The sequence below is a fragment of the Aphelocoma coerulescens genome, chromosome 3, assembly GCF_041296385.1.
Source record: "Aphelocoma coerulescens isolate FSJ_1873_10779 chromosome 3, UR_Acoe_1.0, whole genome shotgun sequence".
In the NCBI taxonomy this organism is placed as follows: Eukaryota; Metazoa; Chordata; class Aves; order Passeriformes; family Corvidae; genus Aphelocoma; species Aphelocoma coerulescens.
The window spans coordinates 96337569-96361454 of NC_091016.1; the positions used below are offsets into that span (position 1 = coordinate 96337569).

At 34.9% G+C, this 23886-nt stretch overlaps 1 protein-coding gene across 6 annotated transcripts in view; it reads right to left on the bottom strand.

Annotated features, from left to right (window-relative positions):
• ADGRB3 (adhesion G protein-coupled receptor B3) overlaps positions 1–23886 on the bottom strand; it is a 450213-nt gene that overhangs the window by 267257 nt on the left and 159070 nt on the right. For all 6 annotated transcript variants that reach the window (XM_069011355.1, XM_069011354.1, XM_069011351.1 and 3 more), the window contains one exon: positions 2581–2691. In XM_069011355.1, the coding sequence (XP_068867456.1) occupies positions 2581–2691 (111 nt within the window). The remainder of the gene's footprint in view (positions 1–2580; positions 2692–23886) is intronic.

Genomic DNA, 23886 nt, shown 5'->3' on the forward strand with positions numbered 1-23886 from the left:
AATAAATATAGGTTGACTGCATAATCTGCAAATATATCTTTCACTTATCCATTTTTGTCTTTTCTGAAATGAAAATTTTGAAAAGGCTACTTTTTATTTTCCTTCTTGTTTTCTGTTATATGAGAACTCTTAAATTTTTGCATCACTCACATTAAATCTACAATCTCAAATTATCTCTTAGCAAGGTATCAAACTCTTATTCTCCCCTGCTGCTTGACACATAAGAGGAAACAACTTACTGTATGGAAGGCCTCATTGATTTGTGTAAAACTTACCTGCATTATACTCTCTAAATCCCATAACACCTAAGGGAAGGATCAGTCCAAACACATTAAATGACAAATATAGAACAAGAAATTATTCACACAGTATTTTTTAATAAATGTTTTTACTGCCTTATATCACTCTCCAAAACCACAAAAATGCGCATTTTAGTAACACATTTTAAAACTCTTCCATCTCCAGCAAAATTTGGTGGATTAAGTCTATGATTCTAACAGTATTAAATGCTTTTCATAAATATTTTCCAGGATACTTCTCTATTCCTGTCTCTCTGCCTTTTAAAAACATACAAACATTTTGTTGCACTTTTGTATCTGTTTTATTATTACACAAAATAAAATATCAAGGCTTAAAATATAAAACCTCATAAACTCAGTAACCAATTACTATTAGGTTCTTAGTGGGTAAATTAATGAGATAGATATGTTAGGAAAAAACCTTATGAATCAGTTTAGGAAGATATCACAATCATTTTATTGCAAGAAAAATTAATGCATTACAGGTGAAGAAAATATGCAATGATCACTACAAAGGAAAAACAAAATGAGGAGATGAAAATTAGTATGTCCAGAAAGAGCACAAGTATTACTTAAAATGTGTTAACCTACAGCATGGAAAGTACAGATTTCCCCAAATTTGGGCATCTAAATTTATATGCTCATACATCTCACATGCTTTCAGAACAGGACCTTGAAAACCAATCCTGTATAATTTTGAATGTTCATCTCCCACTCCACACACACAATGCATTGGAAGGTGATGGTGTAAGTGCTGCATTTGTAATGCAGTTCTCTAACACCTATAATAGATGCACTGCAGTGCAAGACTAAAAATTATCAGATACAAGATTTGTCGGAGATTATTAAAGTTTTAGGGATTTATAAGGGGAAAAAACCCAGATAATTTTACTTATTTTTTTGAGTAATTGTATGAATTCAAGAAGCAGAATAAAAGCAAAAGTGTTATACTATGTAGTAAGCAACTAACATTCTATGTCTGAGCTAGGTATGCAAGTGATAAGTTCTACTTGCCTAAACAAAAATTGCATGGAGACCTAGAGAATTCTAGGCTCCCTTCTTCCACTGCATTTGCTTACAGGAGTATCTATCTGTGAGTTAGCCATAAAAAGCAATCCTATAGATTAATAGGAGGGAAACAGACTTTTTCGCATTCTAAATTTTTTACCAAACAGATCTACACTGATTGGCTATACATGTACTCAGATTGCTTAATCTATCAATTTCTGAAAATCTGTTAAGTAAAGCGCCCTACCACTAAGGATGTCAACATGCAATATAACTAGAAGCAATTATAACTCTTTTACTGAAGTGCATAAAAACTGGAAGCATTATGTACGACTGATGCAGGCATATATTCTAGGTTAGTAACTATGGAATACAGAGGATGTTGTTTCAAATCCATACAAAAAATTATGGGGCACAAGATTGTCAATGCAGTAACTTACTGGAATGGAGTGTGTAGGGTACCAATAGTTATGTTTTACCAACAGATACGCGGATCACTATTGAAGTCAAAATGGGCAGTAGCTTTGGTGTATGAGAGCTTAATTCAACTCACCACTGAAATTTTATCATTGACCTCAAAGGCTGCTGTGGTAACTGTTGGTAAACAGGCTAATCAGGATTTTTTTTTTTTTTTAATTACTTCAGCTCCAGGTTTCCCATATCATCTTGGTATCTTTAGATAAAGAAGATGAAGTTGCTCAAACAAAATTAAAAAATATGTTTTAGATGAAAAACTGTTAGATAATTTGCACATCCAATTAAAAACTACTTACGGCCAATTTCATTTAGCAATTATGAATCTGGAAACTAGAGAATAGAGTGTCGTGCTGGGCCAAAGATAGTAAATGCTGAATACATGCACATTAAAGTCACCCCAGTAATTAATTAATTTGATAAATGCCTAAAGCTGGGATTAGACAGTCTATTTATTAAGAAATTCTGAAGCATGTTCTTAACATCTTTGCAAAAACGTTAACATGTCACCGTGAGCTGTCCTGTGTTTCGTACATGTGAGACTGCTTTTACTACTAAAGACATTCATACTTACACTAAATGATTCAGTATCCACATTCACAGTGCATGTTTTTGCACGATCTACCTAATTCTTAGCCACTTTATTTATGGACTTTAACTGGTGAAAAAAAAAATAAATGATTCAAAAAAAGTATCAGCTTAGAAAACTGACAAATATGCAGCAAAAGATTATGGAAACATGCAGTGGTCTTGCTAAAATTAACAACAGTAAATAGAAAAAATGTAACTGATGTATTACCAGTTTGTGCCATAAATTTAGCAGCATCAGCTTGTTCCTGAGGGACCCTTTTCTCATGAACAGATCGAGGTCGCTGACTTTTAATTGTATGATCTCCCATCATTCCAAATTCTAAAGACAGAATAAAGGTTTATGAAAGCTTGTGTGTAGACATTTCTCAAAAGTCACATACTGTCTCATGCAATATGTTCCTAAACATACCTGGAAGTTGCTGGCAAGAGTCAGGCAAGTGATCATGGCAGTTAACATCAACTTAACTTTGCTACACTAAACTTTCAATGAATACTTAAATTTATGTCTGCAGATTTTCCAATATGATTTTATTTTATGAACCAACATTCAATAGTGACACATACTATAAATCAGCTGTATGACATGGGACAAAAACAATTATTCAAATGCAGACATTCTATTCCTTTGTTTTTAATCAGTGCAACCACACCAGAAAATGACTATGACAGTGTTAGGCATTGCTGTTCTGTGGCAGAGCCTGCTGCTCCTCCAGAGGACTTCTATTTCTGCACTCATCTTTCAGGCTGATGAAGCCTTCAACAGAGATAACGAGTCATCTTTGGGAATGGTGGCAATGGGAAATAATAGTAAGTTAGCCAATGAACTGTTTAATTTTTAGGCTGAATACAGCAGAACAAGTGTTCTTGATCTGTTTCCTTCCTGAAACCTCTCAGTTAAAAAGACTAGATTACATCTTACTCTCCCCATTGATTTTAATAGGGAAAACCTATGAAAAATCAGTGACATAAAGGCCCACAGTGTGGGAGACGAGAGTGCTTTAGTTGTTTATCCTATCACTGCTGTCATTTTCCCTCTCTTGTGCTGTACAATCCTCCTAGACTTCTATCTTAGCTCCACTTTTCATTTCTGTAATGAAATGCTGAAAGTCCTTTGCCCTTAGAGGGGGATTGCTGTGTCTTCAGCACAGTTCCCTATGATCCTCCCAGGCACACACAGCTGTCTGCAGCTCAGTGCTAAATGTTCTGTTTAAAAAAAACCTGGGACTGTAATTCAGGAAGTGTGTGCTGGGAAATATGGGTTAACATTGAAACCACTTCAACTACAATCACATAAACTTTCTGATGAGGCAGAAGGTGTCTGAAACACTAGGAACACAAACATTAAAAAATACCTTTCTGCTGGAAGGTTACCTTGCAAATGCAAAATTCAAAATTTTCCCCAATTTGTAAAGGCATGAAGATAATAAAACTTACCTTTCTGCCTCAAAAAACACAAAACATTACATGAGACGTAAATATCACTAATAAATATTATTTGCAAACACCTTGCTTTGATAAATCATTAAACACATTAAAATTTCTATTTAAAGAAACAGCTAAAGGGGAACTTATTTTTAAGAAGTCAATCAGAAGAAAGAGGTTTTTTCCTTTCTAGTAAACTATTAATGTATTTCTCCAAATTAGTGTTTCTTTTTGTAAATATTCATTAATGGCATCACTTAAAATATAAACTTAATTATTCATTTGAAAACAGCAATGCAGTTTGCATTCTAAAGAGAATATTTGAAAATCTAATTAATAAAATATATTTTGAGGATTAAACATTCAACATTTTTAATATACCCCAGAAATAAATATAAAAGATAATTAAATTATATATATACACACATGCAAATATATAATATATATATGTATGTGTATATATACACATATGTGTGTTACAAATTTAAGAATAAATTTTTTCAAAATACACCTCTTCTACAGCTCCTCTGATTTAAGATAGCTTTTTATTCTGTGGAAAATCTCTTATTGCAATCAATATTCTAATGCAAATTATGATTCGAATATTTTTACAATTTTTACAAGGTGCAGTACAGATGACACATTTAAACTGTAATTAATAACATGGTAATGGCAGGAGACTTTACATAGCTTTTCCCCCGCAGAGGCTGTCACAGCAAGGCATGTTTACTCTGAGTTTGCTGCCTGCATGATCTCTGCTTGTCAGGCAATTTAGAGGATATGGCACCATTCTTGCAGAAGACTTAGTTCTACTTTTTAAGTTACGGAGTGCAATAATGGGAGACCTTTGCTAGAGGAAGGCTTTCCAGAGGCATACAGGGAGGAAGTGAATGTTTTGGTCCCAGTCCTGCAGCATCTTGTGCTGTGTGCAGGCACATGCAGTGTCCTGCAGGACAGAGACTGCTGGTGAAGAGGCAAAGAGATGTCTGGGAGATCAGTTCTCTGGGTTGTGGAGAATACCTGATACAGCTCCAGTCATAACAATGGAGTTACAAATACCACTGAGCATGATTGTAATGCCTCAATTTTTTCATTTTTCCACTTAAGCAACAACACATTTTCAATTCATTTCAACTATTGCTGATGGTCTTTGAGATGCACTTTTCAGCTAATCTCCCTTTGATATATTAAGCATTTATACAGCAAGTATATATTAAAGATAATTTTTTCATTACACAGATAAAAATATTTTTTATAAGTTTTGCCAAAAAATGGAACCAGACTTATGCAATGCTCTCATTTTCATATTCAGCTGAAGTATTTAACTGAATGCCACATGAGAACAAAAGCAGTACCAGGAAATGCAATGTACTGGCATGGGTGAGGCCTCATTAAAATTCAGGCCTCATGAGAAAAGAAAAAAATGGGGTCAAGTACATTTTTGTAATGGGATCAGAAATGTCCACTTTTTGTGTATAAGTACAAACAATGTTCTCAAAATTGTTTAATCTAAGAAACTTAACAGTAATGCATTTTTAGGAAGCATTTTATAATACAATATCTTACTTAAGTTTACAATAAATACTAAATAGAATGAAACTTTCCTTAATTTTCAGATCGTAGGTAATAAACATAGAAGGTGAACCCATTATGCAGGTTTTTTCCCTCACTAATTCACAGAGAAGCAGTATTTAAATGCTTTCTGGGATGGGAAAGCATTTTAACCCAAGTCATCCTAGAGTATGACTAAATGGCACAGTAAATTCAAGGACCTGTTTGTGTGGGAAAGGTGGTAAGAACCATCCTAATGTAGGCAGTATCTGGCACAGAGTTGTCCTGCAAGGTCAAGTCAGCATGATTCAAGACCTGATATCTGGGATATAATATTAGATATTTGAATTGACATTCTGAGTAAAGGAATTTTTATCATTCTCACTCTTCTTACCTAGTTCTTGCTGCTGAAAATAAGTTTTCTAACCCAGAAGGTATTTTTGTAGACATTCGTTTCTGAAGAGAATTCTTTTAGTAATGTCTGTCCTAAATTTTATTTGGGTGAAACAGGACAGTTCTTCTCTGCTTTTACCTCAAACACTGATAATAATCATATTGTTTCATTAAATACAAGGGGAAAGCAAATCCTTTCAGCAACAAACAAGTACATGGCCTAATTCAGAACTCAACAGTGACTCTAAGTTAGGCCTGGAAACATGCAAGGGTTTTAAGCCTTTTTATTATGTTGTTAATGCTATAATCTACACAGCATGAAGATAAAACTCATAAATACCTCAAAATGTAAGTAACAAATAGCATTATGGGGAACTTGAATCATTTTAACCAGACCAAGACTTATAACGAATCATAACAGATTACAAACATGTGTGGTAGAAAACCTGAGGTTTAGTTATCTGATAAAAGAATTTATTCTGCTGTCAGTGGTCCTTTGGTGGCTATGGAAGTACAAGAGATCCCTGCAATAGGATGCCTATTTTATCTATCCTCAGCTGTACATAATGGATCAATAATTCAACGTATTTTAGTGATGCAGATATTTTAATATGGATGTGACATTTCATTTGGTTAAGCACAGGAATAGACTGCCCAGGGAGGTGGTGGAGTCACCATCTCTGGAAGCATTCAAAAATGACTGGACGTGGCACTTAGTGCTATGGTTTAGTTTGCATGGTGGTGTTTGGTCAAAGGTTGATGATCTTGGAGGGCTTTTCCAACCTAAATGATTATATGATTCCATGATTTCATTTTCTGTATAAGCTGAGGCATGTAATATAATTCTATGCCTCCTAGGACAGAAAAACAAAATTTGCAATTCCAAAGTTTACAGTTCAGTTTTATTTACAACTCTTATCACAAGTCCCATTGGCTTTACCTTTATTTTTATGTTACGTTATGTTATGTGAATTTTTATTCCTATTGAGTAACCTTTTTAGTTTTTTAAAGCAGAAGCTAAAATCTTGCGGCCAGTGTAGGTGTACATTTTTAGGAGAGAAGAGAGGTGCCATGTGCTCTCTGTAGGAATAAAGAAGAAAAAAATCTGTTAACAGGGTAAAAATGCAAACTAGGACAACTGAGAAATACAAAAGAAAAATACCAGCTTTGCAAGGTTCTACTCACCAAGGCTAGTCTCTGCTTTTTGACAAGTAGATATTCTTAAAAACTAAGGTTTGTATCAAACAGATTTTATGCCTAGGCTGTTTTATCTTATTTGTAACATATATATATATATTTGTTACATATCCTAGTCATCAGAGGACATTATAAACCATGTTGGCTTGGCTTTTATGGATATTTTTTATCACATTTCATGGGATCTTCACAGTGCAAATGTATTATGGTGTACCATCTAGTATGAATTGTGCTATTTATGGTGCAGGACACACTGGTATTAATATAAAAAGCCTTTTTCAGCATAGGAGTTGGTGATGGCATCATGAATGAACTAAAAAAAAAAAGTGACTGTGAGACCTCTAGGGTTACCCCCTTAGGATATGTACAATATCAAGGAGCTTCAGAGTTGTTGAGTGTCGTCAGCTTGTACAGAACCACCTGGAAAGTGAGAGCAGTTTCCTGAAGGCTTTTCAGAACCTTAAAAGCAAGAAGAGGCAGCCGATTCCCCCAAGTGACTGTCATTTTCTTTCACCCACAGCGCTCCGACAGTGTGATTCATACTATCCTGCCCACTCCTGAACTGTAACTAGCCAAATAAGTGTTTACATTTACTCTTGACTACAGAATGAACAGAATTGGTCTTTCAGCCAGAATGTGCAATAATAAAAACTGTCTCATGTGCAGTATCATGGCATCCTCTCTGTGCTAACACACAAATGTTTTTCCCAGAAATGATGCAAAATGCTGATGCAAGTGCCAGGTGAAGGGGGAGGAGAGAAATACCTGAAGAATCAGTTTGTTTAAATCAATTTTTGGATATTAACTAATATCAGTACATATTAACTAATATTAACTAATTTCAGTACATCTGATCAATTTCTGACTTCCAGGAGCTTGAAAAAGTTTTCTGCATGTTTTTTAGTCCATTCTAGAGGTTCTCTCACAAAGATACACAGCAGTAGCAGTACTTGGGGTTTCTTATCACATTGGCAACTGGTCAGTATAATTTCTTCTAGTCATTAGATGGCAGAATGTGTGTTCACTTAGAACACAATTTTGCATTGACTTGAGAAGCTGTGACTTTCTGTTTCATTTTCACTATAAAATTATCTCTCATATATATACATAATAAATGTCACTACATTCAAAGGACTGAGGGGTTTTTGCTTTTTTTTTTTAGTTCTTCTTTTGTAGGACTGATGGTTAATAAAACCCCAACAAAACACCCAAACTGAACAAAACATGAGCTGCAGGGGTTTTGTTGCTTTTTTTTTTCCTTACAGCAAGTCCTAGGACAGAAGGAAATCAGAGGAGCATTCCCTTCCCTATCTCCAGCCTGGCTTCACTGTAGCAGGGTACCCAGGCCCCACAAGGAAGCATTTGTTCTCTAATGCTGCATTGTCAGGACACAGAGCTTCAGGGCATTAGTGAATACCATCACTCTGCAGTACAGATTTAAGCTATAGCTTTCCATGGGAACCCCTTAAAATGATATTTCCTCATGAGGCAGGCAAGTTGCCAAAAGGGTAACGTAACCATTAGCTGAATTAGATTTCCATGGGAACCTCTTCTTAGTGAATGTGGAAAACGTTCTTAAAACAGCCTTTGCTTACTTCCTACGTAGATCCTGGTCCCATAAAAAGTCCCCTTTTGGGTCTCCAAAACAGTATAGAAGAGCTTTGATCAGTTTCAAACTGAATGGAATAATTTCTTTCACTGGAGCAAATTAAGATCTGAACTGAGCTGTATTCATGAGCACAGTGAGAAAAATATGCTATTACTCATGAAAATGTGGAAAGGATTTTATGATAGTGGAAATATGAAAGGCAAAAGCATTTGTACTAACACAGTATATATTTTTTAATTTTAATAAATTATTGCATTTTATCAAGTAAAAGACAGGTAAACATTTGTAGGAAATTAGATACAAGATTTCCTTTCTCTTGCACACAGAGATATCCTAATACATATACACATGCACTCTTTCATCTCTCAAAAAATTAGGGAAAAAAAATTATGTATTCTAAACACTCAACATATTGTACAAAGGTAATTAGTTTATATTCATCTCTAGGGAGACCCATTTACTCCTAGGACATAATTTTGGATTAATACTACTGCTGATATTTTTAATGACATAAGAAATGAAATATTGTTGAATTAAAGTATAAATGATAGCACAAATCCCGACGAGCTAGACTTTCTCATGGCAGTGCAATCTGCTGTCTCTCTGTGCATCTCTGCAGTCACTCTCTTGGCCAGCCATTATCTTTAGTGGGATCTGAACCTGTTTATTTATGGCTACAGATTTGATCAGTGAAGAATATCATAAAGATGTAATATTTATTCACTTTTAATGTGCAGAGAATGTTGAAACTGTTCAAACTCTATTACTTGCCTTCCTGGCCCCAACTGCTCATCATCATACACCTAGGCAGGAGAAACCAAGCATAAAAATCTAGTGAAGTGACTCATACCTGTTCAAAATGAATGTAAGATGTCACCACAGCAGGTAGTGTGTTTTCACATGTGCTTTGCAGAATTATAACTAAGCGAAGAGGAAAAGGAGGGGTGGATGGAAGCCCAAACTACAGCTTTACCCCTATTTATATCTACCAAATCTGACATTTGTAGTTATCGTGGCCAGGTAGGCAGAAGATGCTCTGTACTTCACATTTTTCCCATTCAAATATTTCCCTGGTAATCTATCCCAAAATTTTTGTGTTCAAATAAAAATAACAATACTGATAGAAAGCACTTTACATTTTCAAGTTTAACATTTTAAGCCTGTAAATTTAGCAGTATGTTTTTCTCTCCTGTTCCATACTGTTCTCTCAAAGATTCATGGACGTAATAACACATTAAAGAATGAAAACACAGGGGGTTATCTTTATATATTTTTGCTTTCTAAATGAAAGAATTTTAATGCATTCTCTTGTAGTATTCTCATCATTTTAATGTTTCTACTATGATAACTTATGAATGTGAAGCTTTTAAAAATTTAAATCATGGTATAATAATAATAATTCTTCTCTATCTTTATTTCTTCTTTATATTTCATACTATTTTACTTCTACATTAAGTATTTTGCTTTTGTTGTGTATTTCATTAACAGAATTACTGATATAGTTAGCCAGTGCAGGAGTTATTTCAGAATGGCATCATTTTTATATAGTTTCTTTTTACTGAACACTGCAGCAAGCTACATAGTTCTTACACACAGGCTAATATGTGCCCCTTTATTGTTCAATTCTGTACAATTAAAAGTCACGAGATGATGACTGAGAATAAACTGTAATTTACGAAGCTATTCTTGAATTCAATAATTCTTATTTTCTGTCCTAGAATGACTGAAAAGTAAGTAAACTGTAAAAATCAGGACTCACAAGGACATCTAGACTATTTCCTCGCCCTGCAACTATTTACTGCAGACATTTCTGCAGATGGTTGCCTAATCTTTTCTAAATGATAGAAGCACTCATGAAAATATGAGATGAATTATCTATGAAGTTATGACAGGGAAATTTACACTGTGTGAAAGATTCTAAAGCTGTATGAAGAGAAGGAACGAGAATCAATATTTTAAATAACAGGTAATGCAAACTGTAATCACTAAGAACAGTTAAACTGAGTGTGAATGCTTTTTAAAATGGTAAAGCTTCTAGGTGAAGCTAAATGATATTGCATGCCTTTTTAAGAGCATTTTCTTGTCCTTGTTTAAGTCTTCTAAATTGCTTTTATGAGAAAATAATTAAAAATGGAAGAAGTGTTGCTGGATGTGAATTTTTTATATTACATTTTTATCATTTGTGATACCACAAAGCTCACTGTTTTGTATACAGACATGGGTGGCTGCTAAATTTTATGTAGAGAGAGAGGAATAAAAGTAAAGGACAAGAGCCTTGACTGTTGTAAAATGGCCTTGTTCCACTCAGGCAGACTAAAGTTTCTAAGCTGAGGAGATGGACTAGAAGGTGTTTACCAAAACCAGACATCTACTCTGAGTTAGAAGGTTTATACAACCAGTTCACTAGGGTATGTACCCTTGCTAACTGTCACTTGCAGGTTAATGATCGCACACATGCAGTTTCAAACATACTGTTCCACCCAGTTCATCCTGGAAGAGCTGTGTATGGCACACTGCCCTGAAAGGAAGGGTGTTACAGTGGTTTCCAAAACAGACCTAGAACCTCTTAACAGGTATCTAATGGTGCCATAAGTCCTCTCTGAACTCCTATGGGACACCTGTGGTCTTGAATATGAGTCATAAATAACTCTTCTCTAGTCAACAATGGGAAATCTTAATGGGAAAATGCAACACAAATGAGAGGAAAACCAGTGATTCAAAACTTAAACCTCAGATCAAATTTTCACCATCATAGAATCATAGAGTTGTTAAGATTGGAAAAGACCTCTGTGATCACCAAATCCAACCATCATCCCAGCACCACTACAATGTTCACCTCTAAACCATGTTCTTGAGTGCCATATCCACATGTTCTTTGAACACTTTCAGGGATGGTGACTCCATCCCTTCCTTGGAGAGTCTGTTCCAATGCTAAATAACTAAAACTGAATCCTAAAATAAATCTAAATCCTTCCTTCAGAAACACATGCACAGGATTTTAAGTAGAAAAGCACACAAGAGATCTAACCAAAACTATCAATGAAAATCTCTTGGACCTAGATCTTTCAGGATTTTTTGAAAATACATTAGATATTTTCACTGACTTTAGTAAAAGCACTTTTCTATGTCTCTGAAATTCGGATTTTAGAGTCAGACCCAGCAATTCATTTAATGTTTTTAAGGACTCAAATATCTCACTGAGGCTAAAATCCAAAGTTCTTTTTCACTCTTACTGCATAATCCACACTTGGAAAACGTGTCTCAGTGCATCTGCTAACATGTCCTTCCTAGTTCTACGGCCAGTGTCAGAGAGTACCATGGCTTATTCTACAGGTGTTGCCCATGCAATGCTTCTGTAAAAGCAAACTAACTGTTCAGCTGCAGATCCGAGCTAAACAAAGCACAGTTTGTCAAACACCTCTTAGAGAAGTTCAGCCTGAAGCCTGCATTAAAGAATAGCTGAGGAGCAGGATTTCTCACCTAATTAACATCAGACCAAATGCCCAGTGTCAAAATAAATAATAATAAAAAAAATAAAGCAGAAAATTTGACCTAAGAGCAGATGTATTTGATGGGCATAATCCATCTGATCATGGTGTACTACTTTTAACACAGGAACAGCACTTTACTGGATTGAGTAAATGAATCCATTAGAATTAGTGAGACTATGATAATGATGCTCTACAGGCCTACTGAGCACATAGATTACACTGAGACCCATCGATATACTGTTTTTGCATGTTTTTGCAACATACATATTTTTTAAAAACTTTTAAAAAATGCTGTTTTTCAGCCATGGCAGAGATTTCTACTCAGTCATAGCAAAGTGCCTTCTTGCCCACTTCACTGATTAAATTAAAAAGCAATAGAAAACACTGGTACTCATAGGGAATGATACGAGGGAGAATCACGGGGATGACACTACTCAAGTGGTACATCCTCAGAGGTGGAAGAGCATGCCTGTTTTTCATCAATAAGCATCAAACAAGTTGATTTTAGTATTCTTATTATTCCTACATTTTGGCATGATATTACACTTGAATCACTTTAAATTCTCATGTATGTCCTACAAATATTACTGCAACAATCTATACCTTTTGACCTCCACAATGATTAATCAAAGTGTACTCTAGACAGTTTCTCCTACACATCTCAATAATAAGTATCTTTTAAAAGTGTCTATTCCATGATGGCTACACAGGATACATCTTATGTAATTCATTTCAGCTTGTCAGTATAACATGCAGTGTGGCTACCTAAAAGCTGTCTTAGCTCATCATGGTCCATCATTTGTGGAAATGATAGTCAACATATATGAATGTCTGGAGATTGCAAGCAGGGATTTTTTCTGTGAAGATGTTTAGTTCTGGACTTAGAACTATAGAGTTTGCAATACTCATTACTCTGGGAGCTCTAACTGTAACTCATACAAATGTATTCTCAGAATTACCTCTTGTTTATGGACATACAAAAACTAATATATTCTGGAGAATTCTGCAGTTGGTTGTGTTTTATTTAGTGCAAACAGACTTCCCTTTAACAGCTAGAGACGGGCAACTGGGATGTGTATCGTGGCTCTCTAAGAGGCTTATGACTTTAATCTCATCCTGCTGCTCCTAACTATGAACCTTTTTTTGAATCATCTGCAGTGCTGCTTATACATCTTCCCACAGACAGCCTATAAATCTCTCCAAATGCCTCTATTCTGATGCCTAGAAAGGGCTGGAAAAGAATTCACTACAGAGCTCAATAAAATAGCTTCTATACAAAGCTATTTTCAAACAAAAAATTGAATTTGTCTCAAATTAGGCTTTTGCCTCTTTTGTTTTGGCTCTCTGAAAATATCCTAAATAATTACCTGAAAGAAGTTTACCGTAGGCATGTATAATGGAATATTTACATTAAAAAAATTTCTGAATCAGTAAATTAAATTATGCTCACTAGAGACTTATTTTGGATTGTCCAACCAATAATCAGAACTACAGGTATGTACTTAGATGACCATGACTCCAACAATATTACCATAATGAACAGATTAGGCATATTTCATATTCTCTTCAGTGATTAACAGATAACTTCAAAAAGATAAGCAGAGGCGATCATAAGAAAATTCAGAAAAAAACCCATTATCTTGACCACAAAAGTTATACAGCATGTATTATTTGCTTCAGTCAAGAGCATGTCATAAAGAGCATGTTAAGTAGGCTGAAAAGATTATGTTGAAGCTCATAAGGTACCAGTTCTCAGAAGACCAGAAAAGAAATCCTAGATTTAGACCTAATACAGACTGCTCATTCTGTACTGAACTTGTGGAATATTTTTTACATTTCCCAGATATATTTAAGTTTGATCTGTTTTTATTTCTAAAGTTACTTCAACTTGATATTCATTCACATCGCAGAGTAAATAAAGTGCTTCTAAAGACTATAGTCTTATGATTTTAGCAACAACTTTCAGCAAATGGAAATACCTTTTTGGTTCTTAAAAATCATTATTTGTTTGATATATAAGTAGAAAACTCAACTAAAGTCTGTTTAAGGAATCCTAGGTTATAAAAGTAATGTTCCATTAGTTTTAATGAAGGTTTTGAAAATAATGCAGCAATAGGTGTGCAAGGCCTGACTGAACTGGAGTGCTCTGTGGCAGAACTGACTCTGGAGCCCCAAGGTACTTACATCTGCAGTCAGAGAAGTTTATTTCCCAGGATGACAACAGAACCCATTGATGCAAGATGTGGTTATACAAATGCCCACATGCTAACATATGTAAAACATCTCCAAAGGATAGCCTGGGTGCACAAGATCTAGCTCTGGGAAAAGGGCTTGGTGCCATATAACTGCACACGTATAGAGTCTAGACCATAGAACAGATGTTTCCATTTTGTCCTTTCATGCAATTTCTGATTTTCAAAAATCATTACAAGTTCCCAAAAGACATGAAGAAGCAATTTTTTTATGTAACAGATTCTGTCCAAAAATAAGTCATTAGTGCTCATATATAGCCCTCTATATTTGTAATCATAGTAAGCACATATATAATTTTGATCATTTAATGTTACATTTCAATTACTTCCCACTATCAAAAGAACAAACAAGTCTCATTCTACCTCATGTTGTGGTTTTAATACATTAGAATAACATCACCTACAAATGACAGTACTTTGACCTCCACCAGTGTAAATCAAAAGTAATGAAATAACAGAATTAAATGTGCATATAACTGCTGTGTGAGCAGAACTGGCTCCAGACAGATTAATTTCTCTGGTTTTGAGCAGAACACAGGACTGCCAGACCAAGAATAATGATTTTCTAGCTTCTAACTCTGTGAGATCATGTGGATTCTTCTGCACATCCATACTATTTAATGCTTTAGATTATAGGAACAATTGCAGCTAGTTAAAGAGCGATTTCACTAAATCCTTATTCATGATGAGGTCAGCTTGGATTTGCTGCTAAGCAGCAGTTTTTAAAAATGCAATCACAATAAATTATTCCCAGTATTAAAAATGAGACAGTGCAATAATCCAGGAGAAAAAGTGCCAGTTGGGACAATGATTTTTCTTATTGTTGCTGTTCTCTTATTACCCCAAGGCCCACCACTACTACTGACTTGAAATGTTATGGTTGTATTCACTGGGTGTGTACTAAACTGCAGATAGGAATATCTGCCACTACATTGTTTAAACATTCCTGTGGCAGGGCCTGGGCAGCCTGCTAAAAAAAGCACAGGAATTTATTAAAATAGTAAAACATTTGTGCTGAGTAACATTATTAGACTTGATCAATGGACAACTGGTGCTCTTCTGAACAAATGTCTGTAGCAATAAAGAGGTACACAAATTTTAGTCTGAAAAGAAGGTGCTATTCAAAGTACATAAAAAAAACCTTAAAAAAAATCTCACTCTACAGACAAATCTTTTTTTTGTGTAAGGAAGGATAAATCCTTTAGCTGGTATTTAGAGTTGAAGCAAATTTTAAATTCCACACCAGTTTCACAAACTAACTGTAGATCCAGACTTCAGACTAACAGTTGGAGAGATGCATTATTTCCATGGTCATTTAATTACCTAGATCTGGTAGTCAAAACATTGTTCAGGAATTCTGAGTTAAAAGACTTATCAGTTGGGGATCTGGGGAATGTTTATGACTAATTTGTGAAGAGTCTGCATAAATACCACTCCCTTAAGATGGAAATTGTTGGCATAGAGTTTCTTCTCTATGGTAAGGTTTCTCTCTTTACCCCTGCAAGGAGTAGATTCTCTTACAGGTCTTGGAAATCTTGAAACTAGAAATTTACCTGTTGGACACAGAATTTGGTATAGCAGAAAGGAGACTTCTGCAGGCTTCAGAACATCAGGGGAAAGTAGCAGTCCTATGATTAACTACACAATATCTAAAGAAGAAAATCAGCCAAGCAGAAAAATGGATGAAGAAGAAAAAAAAAAAAAAAGAAAAAAACCCAGGCCAAACAAAAAAAACAAAACAAAACAAAACAAAAAAAACCCAACAAAACAAAAAAACCACCACCAAAAAACATACAAAAAAAATCAAAGGCACATCTCTACAGAAGCAAAAATATCATATAGCTTACATGTGTGACCAGGGTAAGTCTGGCTCTGCTCAACCCAGGAAGACTACAGGGCTGAGGAAGACAGGTTAACTTTATCATCAGGGCTTCTGTTTTCATTGACTGTTTATGAACTTAGTTCAGAGCCTCCTCAAGGTATATAAGATGAATGGTACTGTTTTTTAACTGTTCTGGTTTTAACCAAAGTGTTAATATGTTTTTTATATATATACACATATATGTATATATATATACACACATTTAATTTTATTTACGTTATTGTTTACTACTCTTTCTAAGTGAAATAACATCTATTAAAAAAGAAAATTGCACCCTATTATATTGATTCATTGTAACATGATACAGTAAAGGAACAGGTAAATATTAAATCTAATTCAGAAGAGACTGTATAAGGAATTCCACTGGGCAGTAACTGATATTTTTCATATAAAGAACTTATTTCATAAGAAAAAGCTGCTTCAAGGCCAGACTTACTGGTTAATCTAAACTAAGCTAAGAGTTTCAAACAAAAAGCAAGAAAGGAGAAAGCAAGAAGAGCATTTTGAAAAAGTTGAAATAGCTTTATTTCTATTATTTCTATTATTTCTATTATACCTACAATTTGAATTTTAGTTCTAATTAAAACAAAATCCCTTTTTCAGTTACACATTTAAGCCCCAAATATATTTGTGTCATGAAGCAAAAAATCAGTTATTCCAGAACTTATATCCGTGAATGAATTTGGAAAAATACAAATTAGAAAAAATATATTGCATCTATTCAAGCACTCTAGGATTTACAATAGAAGTAAAATATTACTTCCTACATTAGGATTCTTCGTAATAAAAAATAATAGCAACTTTACTTAGTGAGAAAAGAAATAGAAGAATTATAATTGCATGGAATGTAATCCAAGAATCATAATTACACTGAGCATGTAGAGGGATAAAATGTTAAAAGACAATAAGCAAAGGATAAGCAGCTTCAAACCTGCTCATCCCACCCCTTAAGGTTTTGAAGAATTAAACAATTCTCAATTTACAACAAATAGGAAATAGTAGCGAAGAATCTTTGAAACCTATATCCCTTCATAGTTCCTATTCTATATAATCATGTACTGATGGAGAAGTTGTTGATAATTTCTGCATGTGTTGAGGATGAATAAATGGATCCACCAGAAAAGTGAGTACCTAAACCCAGTCATCTTACTCAGCTTCAGATCTGCCATTCTGCTTCATGGCTGTGAATTCTTATCATGTTCAATCTATTGGTGATGCTGCTTGTCAGCCGCAGTTCTCATTAGGAAAAAGGAATTTCAGCTGACGGTAAGGTTTGTAGGAGTTCATAAATATTCTGCAACTGTTCAAAACTGCTGCAATGAACTAAAAACAGACATACAGACGTATTTTTTGATCCCACATGAAACCTAAGCTATTAGATATAAAGCATGATCATTCAATGTGTTAATTAAAGAATAAAGCCTATCACATTAAATATGGTGTATTTCTTCTGACCTGGTCCACGGCAAAACAGCAATTTGGCTCTTCAGTTTTTGCTTCTAATCAGATGCTCCACACTTTCATAACCCTTTCAAAGGGATCTCTCTGCATACTGTTTTTGGAATGGCTTTATAACAGAAGGTGTGAACAGTGCAGGTTTGTCTCCACTGCTAATGCTTTCTTTGGTGACTTGAGCGGAGAGTTGACCTGTGATCCTGCGAGGCCACGGGACTTAGCACAGAGCTCTGCACTGGGAGACTGAAGGCTGAGTGCCAGGCTGCCCTCAAGGAGCTTGTTCTGAGGCCACTGACAGCCTGGAAGGACATATCCCTTGATGATCACTATCATGTTCCCTAAGCATCTTCTGCTTGTACATCATTCTAAGGTCACTTTGATATAAATAACCAGTGACAGATGAGGCCTGTGGGGCGCTTGTTAGAGAGCCAGGGGTAGATATTTTATTCTAAGTCTGATCAATTGTGGCACAGCAAGGTTCTGGAGATCTGTACGTGCTACTGTAGAACCATAATAATGCCTTTTCTTCTTCAACCACTGAGTCTGCAAGCTGTGAACAGGGGCTTGTACTCCTGCTTACAGAGAGTTTGGTGAATCCAGTGGTCTTAACCTAGAGACAGCAAGACTGCCCAAGCTTGGCAGGAGAGCACTGTCTCCCCTGTGAATGAGAACAATCTCATTTGGACCAAGATGACTAAAGATAGGGAGGCAGATCTGATGGTGAAAATGGGAGCAGTGTCCTCTCTTCTCTCGAGGCAGTCACCGTGGCTGTCAAAAGAACCTGGATACGCACTGCACCAGGACAACAAAGAGGCCCTCCTCCAGTAATGCTGACATCTGCAGAAAGCTTCCACTGCATTGGCTCTTGGGTATTAGGAAGGACAAAACATAAAGCTGTTTGGTGCTGTTTGCTACAAGTCAACAAACACAAGGGAATATTAGTTTGGCACATGGAAGAGAAACTGGACCTCAGGAAAAGAAAGAAAAGAAGAGAATTTTTTAAAAAATAGTTTTTTGTTTGGGTTTTTTTCTTAAAAACAAGAGGTGGCCTGTTTTCTTCTACTTACGTTTTTATTATTCTCTCTTTTAGAAGACAATCATCCCAGCAGTACTGCTTGAGATTTTTTTGTGTCATTTAGAAATCTTTCCTTTTAATAAATATAACACATGTATTCATGTGATTGTTTCATTGGAAAATTGTTGCCCAGCCAACTCAGGCAGTGTAGACTAAATTCTGGGAAACAGAAGACCCTAATTTAATATTTGAATTCCTCAGTTTTACTTTCCCATTTATATCTGTTTCATTCTTTACTGTTATAGTTTTCTCTAATCACTTAGTTTCAGAGACTTTTCTCTGCATCCTCTCCAGTTGTCTGTTTTCTATTATAACTAAGAGTTATGGCCATGAAAATACCTCACGTCCTCTAGCTCACACTCTCTTATCAGCCCCCTAACTTGTTTGTACACTTAAAATCTCTTTCTCCCCCTTCATGCACCGGCACCACACTGCGTTCACATTAATTTACCTAAATCGCTCTATTAACCTATTAAAATCTGTGAATTCTCAGGCACATCTACAAGAAAGGGGATAGATTGGATTAGTAAAGCAAAGTACACACCAAGATACTGAAGTCATCCAGACAGACCGCTCCATTCTTAGAATTACTTGTTTTGGTCAGCTGTGGCTTTATATTTACTCCTTCTCAAATACTGAAAAGACTCGGACGTGGTACTGAACAGTGTGAAAACCCAATGTTAATCATACTGCTTTAAGAACTGCTGGTGGCCCAAGTTGTGTTTCATTTAACTTTAATGTATTTCTCAACAACATGTAAAATAACTCAAGATCTGTAACTGCAAAAGTAAAAGTTTTGCATCTCATTTTCTGTTTCTTAAATGGCAATGGCTCTATTCTTGCACAGAAAGAAGTATTAAAAACTCCAAAGTAAAAAAGTTATTTCTATATTTATCATGGGAAATATGTACTGTGTTTCAGAAACACGCCCAGATAGACACTTTTGATTATTGAAACTTGATTGGCAAACTATGGAAAATTTGAAGAAAAAAGGAGTAATGTAAAAGTCCTTTTTTTGTCAGAATTTTTAGACATTTTCTTTAATAATTCTTCTTTGAAACTTTTTTTTTTTTTTAACTGAAGGTCTTTTAATATCTTGTTAAGATATAAATCAGGATTAGAATAAAATATTAGGTTGAAATTACATTTTATACTGTAATTAAAAACTCACATGAAAAATACCAAAATTACTTTAGGTAGGAGTGATTATGCAAAGTCTAAACATTTAAGTTGGCACAGTGTGTTAAAAAGTATAAACTATTTTTTCTGTTAGAAAACTACTAAAATGCAATAAATGAGCCAGTTGGAATGAACAGGCTATCTGAAAAGAATGGGAAATGGCACTGTACTACAGCAGCAAATGGAGAAAGACCAATTGTATATGTACTGACTACTTTGATCATGTAAGAAGAGGACGAAAATCAATGTTCAGTATCAATATAAGGGGAAAGGAAGGAATGAAAGTATGTTATTTTTATTGCATATGCACATACAATTAGTCTTCTTTGCTAGAATTCATGAAATACAGTTCTGACCCAAGTTCTACTTATAACAAATGTTATACTAACAGTGGTAGCATTTTCAGTGTAATTTTCAATGATAAGAGTTTCTCATCTAGCAATCTTAAAAAAGAGTTAGGACACACCCTCATTAGACACTAAGGCAAAATTGATTCTTGGTCTGTCATTTCCATTTCCACAAAGGCTTTCTGCAATCTCCTTCTAGGGAAAGGAGCTGATGGTTGCTTGCCCGCCTAACTTCATTAGGCCTCAGAAAAGTAAAGGAAAGCTCCACGTCTGTGTTTAGCACACAGCACATAGACCTTACTGACAGGAAATCGTTCTTGTAAACTTTCAAAAACCATATATCCATACAATTTAAAGAGCCCTAGGTTTCTACTAATATCAACACATCCTGTATTTACAGCACATATTCAGGCGATTCTTTCTTTTTTTGAAACCAAATTTTATTTCTTTTTTTAAAATTTATTTTATTTTATTCATTTATATATATATTAAACAATCCTGCTTAGTCAATCAAGATAAATCCTTTATATGCTACAGAGCAACTTTGTACAGTAATGTAGATCAAAAATAGCCAGAAATAGAAAACCAATCAGCAGAGAAGAGTTAGACAGAGCTGTAACTTTCCTTTCAGCTGCCCAGTAACTAAAACATACACATACTGAAGCACATACACATGGTCATAAGCAACCTATGAGATAGAACACACCTCAGATGGGAAGAATTGAATTTTTGTAATATTTCCTGCTCAATTGGTTTAGAGCAAAAAAAGTGAGATGACAAAATGGAGAACAGGAAATTCTTATGAAGCAGACAAGGAGCTATAAAAGGTGGTCAATGAGGATGAATTTGAAACCCTAAAAGAAATGCAAATCATTTTCTATTAAATTTTCAGTCATCTTGCCCCATATAGGCCGGTTAAAGTGAATAAATGCAGTTGGTTGGAATGAAACACTGACAGCTCCGTAACACTGACAGCTCTTCTCCTTTCTGTTTCCCAGTCTCAACCTGCCTTAGTCAAGATGATTATACCGAGATGACTAAAAGAAAAGGGAACAATGTAATGGAAGCAATACTGTCAGTTTACAAAGACGATATATATTTTTGAGTTTTCCTTAGGTTTTCTCTTCATGAGCCTCTATTTGCATTTGCTCACTCACGTCTCTTTCACACAAAACCACTGTATGTTTATATTTGGGAAGCATATAAGTAGTTCTTACCACTTCAAGTTACATGTATTTTGTTCCTGTTCTGTAAAATTAGAGTACACCTATGAGGAATTTTATCTATTTTTTCTTTTTCATAGTATGTTTCTTCCATGATCATAGTCTTTTTTATTGTAGTATTACAGAGAAATATGCCTAAGATGATATTAAAAAATAAATTAAACTCCTCTTTCCAAAGGTATATCAGCTCAGGACTTTGATTTTAAGAACATGATGTTACAGATCATTAAGTACATTAATTATTTAAGACTACTCAAAATATACTTGCCACAATGTGAGCCGGAGCTGATAGATTAACAAATACTACAGAACGGCAGCTGTGTAGGTGATGAGCACAGAACATTCACTTGCCTTGAAAAAATATGAGTGACTTTTCCTTCATGTACTGCAAATGTCTCTCACACTACTGTATCATCCACTGAAGTCATGGTAGAAACATATTTAAGACTTCTACAGCTGAATCACGGCTTTATTTACATAACTATTGCTTCAGACCTGGCAGATGTTTGCCTATAAACACATAAATTTTCAGGACAAATTCCTTAAGCCTTTTGAATAATTCTATGCTTTGAACAAGGAGATCCTAGGATACTTTCTATAAAAATAATAAAAACTAAGACATAGCAATAAACGTAAGGACATTAACCCATTATGCATGGCCCTATATCATAGTTGTCAGCATGGCTGCATTGGTTCCAGTGATGCCGGAACTGACTGACAGTGTTATAAATGTGTAAGTAATCAAGAGAAATGCAAACACTGCAGCTACATTGTCTAGCAACATGTACTACTTCATAGGAGAGTTTCCCATCTTTACCTGATGTTACTGTCTTTAAAATTGCCAGAGAAGTTTAGACAATGCTTATTCTACATGACAATGAAGCCATCAATGTCAATCTCATTCTCTGAACAGCTATCATCTAAATTAAAGGGAAAACAACTAATATGCATATTAATATACTTTTGTGTGCATCTCAGTGTGACCAAATGGGTAAAAAGGTTCTGTGTTGTCATTCCAATACATATGCAGCTCTGATCTTCCTTGTCTCACTAGTCCTTCACTCCATAACTCCATCTGACTTAGCATCCCAACTTTCTAAACATATAATTATGTGTTCTCTTGTAGTAACAATGTATGGTAATTCACAGTATGAAGTTAGAGAGAAAGCAAAGTACTATATTTAATGGCATAAAATATTGGGTTTTAAACCTGCATAAATTATTCATTTGTGGAAAGCAGGTTTCTCAATGCATGTTAGACTTGGTTCATTAAGTACATATCTGGGAGATCATACATTAACCATTGGTGGGAAAAATGTAATTCAGAAGAGATAACTTTTCAACTTCATTTAGATTGCTTTTTGTGGTTGCAAATGCAAATGAAAGGGACAAGTACACTGCCTCTTGCTGCCTAAAGTCACTGCCCATTAAACAGTCTAGATGCTAGGCTTGGGTTAGCTCATGAATAACTACCAAAGCATTTCACTTAAATTGGTGGACTAAATTATTCATTCAGAATTAAAATGGCCCTAATTCATTTTAGCTTACTTGGTAAATTAAGTTAAAAAGAATTAAAGCCACTCTAACTCTGAATGAGACTTGTCCACAAAGTAGAATAAGTAATTTATTGCAGGGTCACACCTTCAGCTGATTCTGAATTTTCTATGGCATTCCCACAAAGACAAGTCTGGAATCCCTCTCCCTATCTCACTGCATGCAGTCCTTATTTATTCCAACTAGACATCTGGTTTTTTTTAATGTTTTGTACTAGTACATTTAGATGTGGACATCTAAAAAACAGAATTAAATTTCTATGATTTGCAAAGCAGTAACAGGTGTAGACATCCAATAACTAGCAGGAAACCTGCCTATGTCTTAATTTATTTTTCTTCCATGCAACCTTGTGTTCTGTTGTGATCAAACTGCTGCAGCATTTTGATATGGGTCTCAAAAGAATACAAATCTAAATGCCTATCTTTAACCTTCCCTTTGTTTCAGTAGCAGGTTCCCATGTAGAACAGGGAATTGGAATTAGGAGAAAGAAAAAAATTAATCAAACGTTGAGAGTGTATCAATCATTATTTTGTCATGGTCACAAAATTTCTTTTCTGATCCTTTCAACATGACCAAGCATAACAAAGCCACCAAGACAGAAAATATTATTTAGGCAAAAAGTATGATGAAACCAAGTCTGTTTTAAGCCTTTGTCTTTTGAGTCAAAGTATATCAATGGAACAGATTGAAACAATACCAGCTCAAGTTTATCAGGTTGAATTTTTCTTTTTTAAATTTTTTGATACAAACAGATTGACCTGGCTCTTCTCTTCTCCTGTTCCTACATGGAATATACATGTAGCTCTCATCAGAAAAATTCTACTATTTGGCCAGTGATGTTCTACATATTATGAAGCAGATCCTCAAAATCTTGTTAGGTTTTT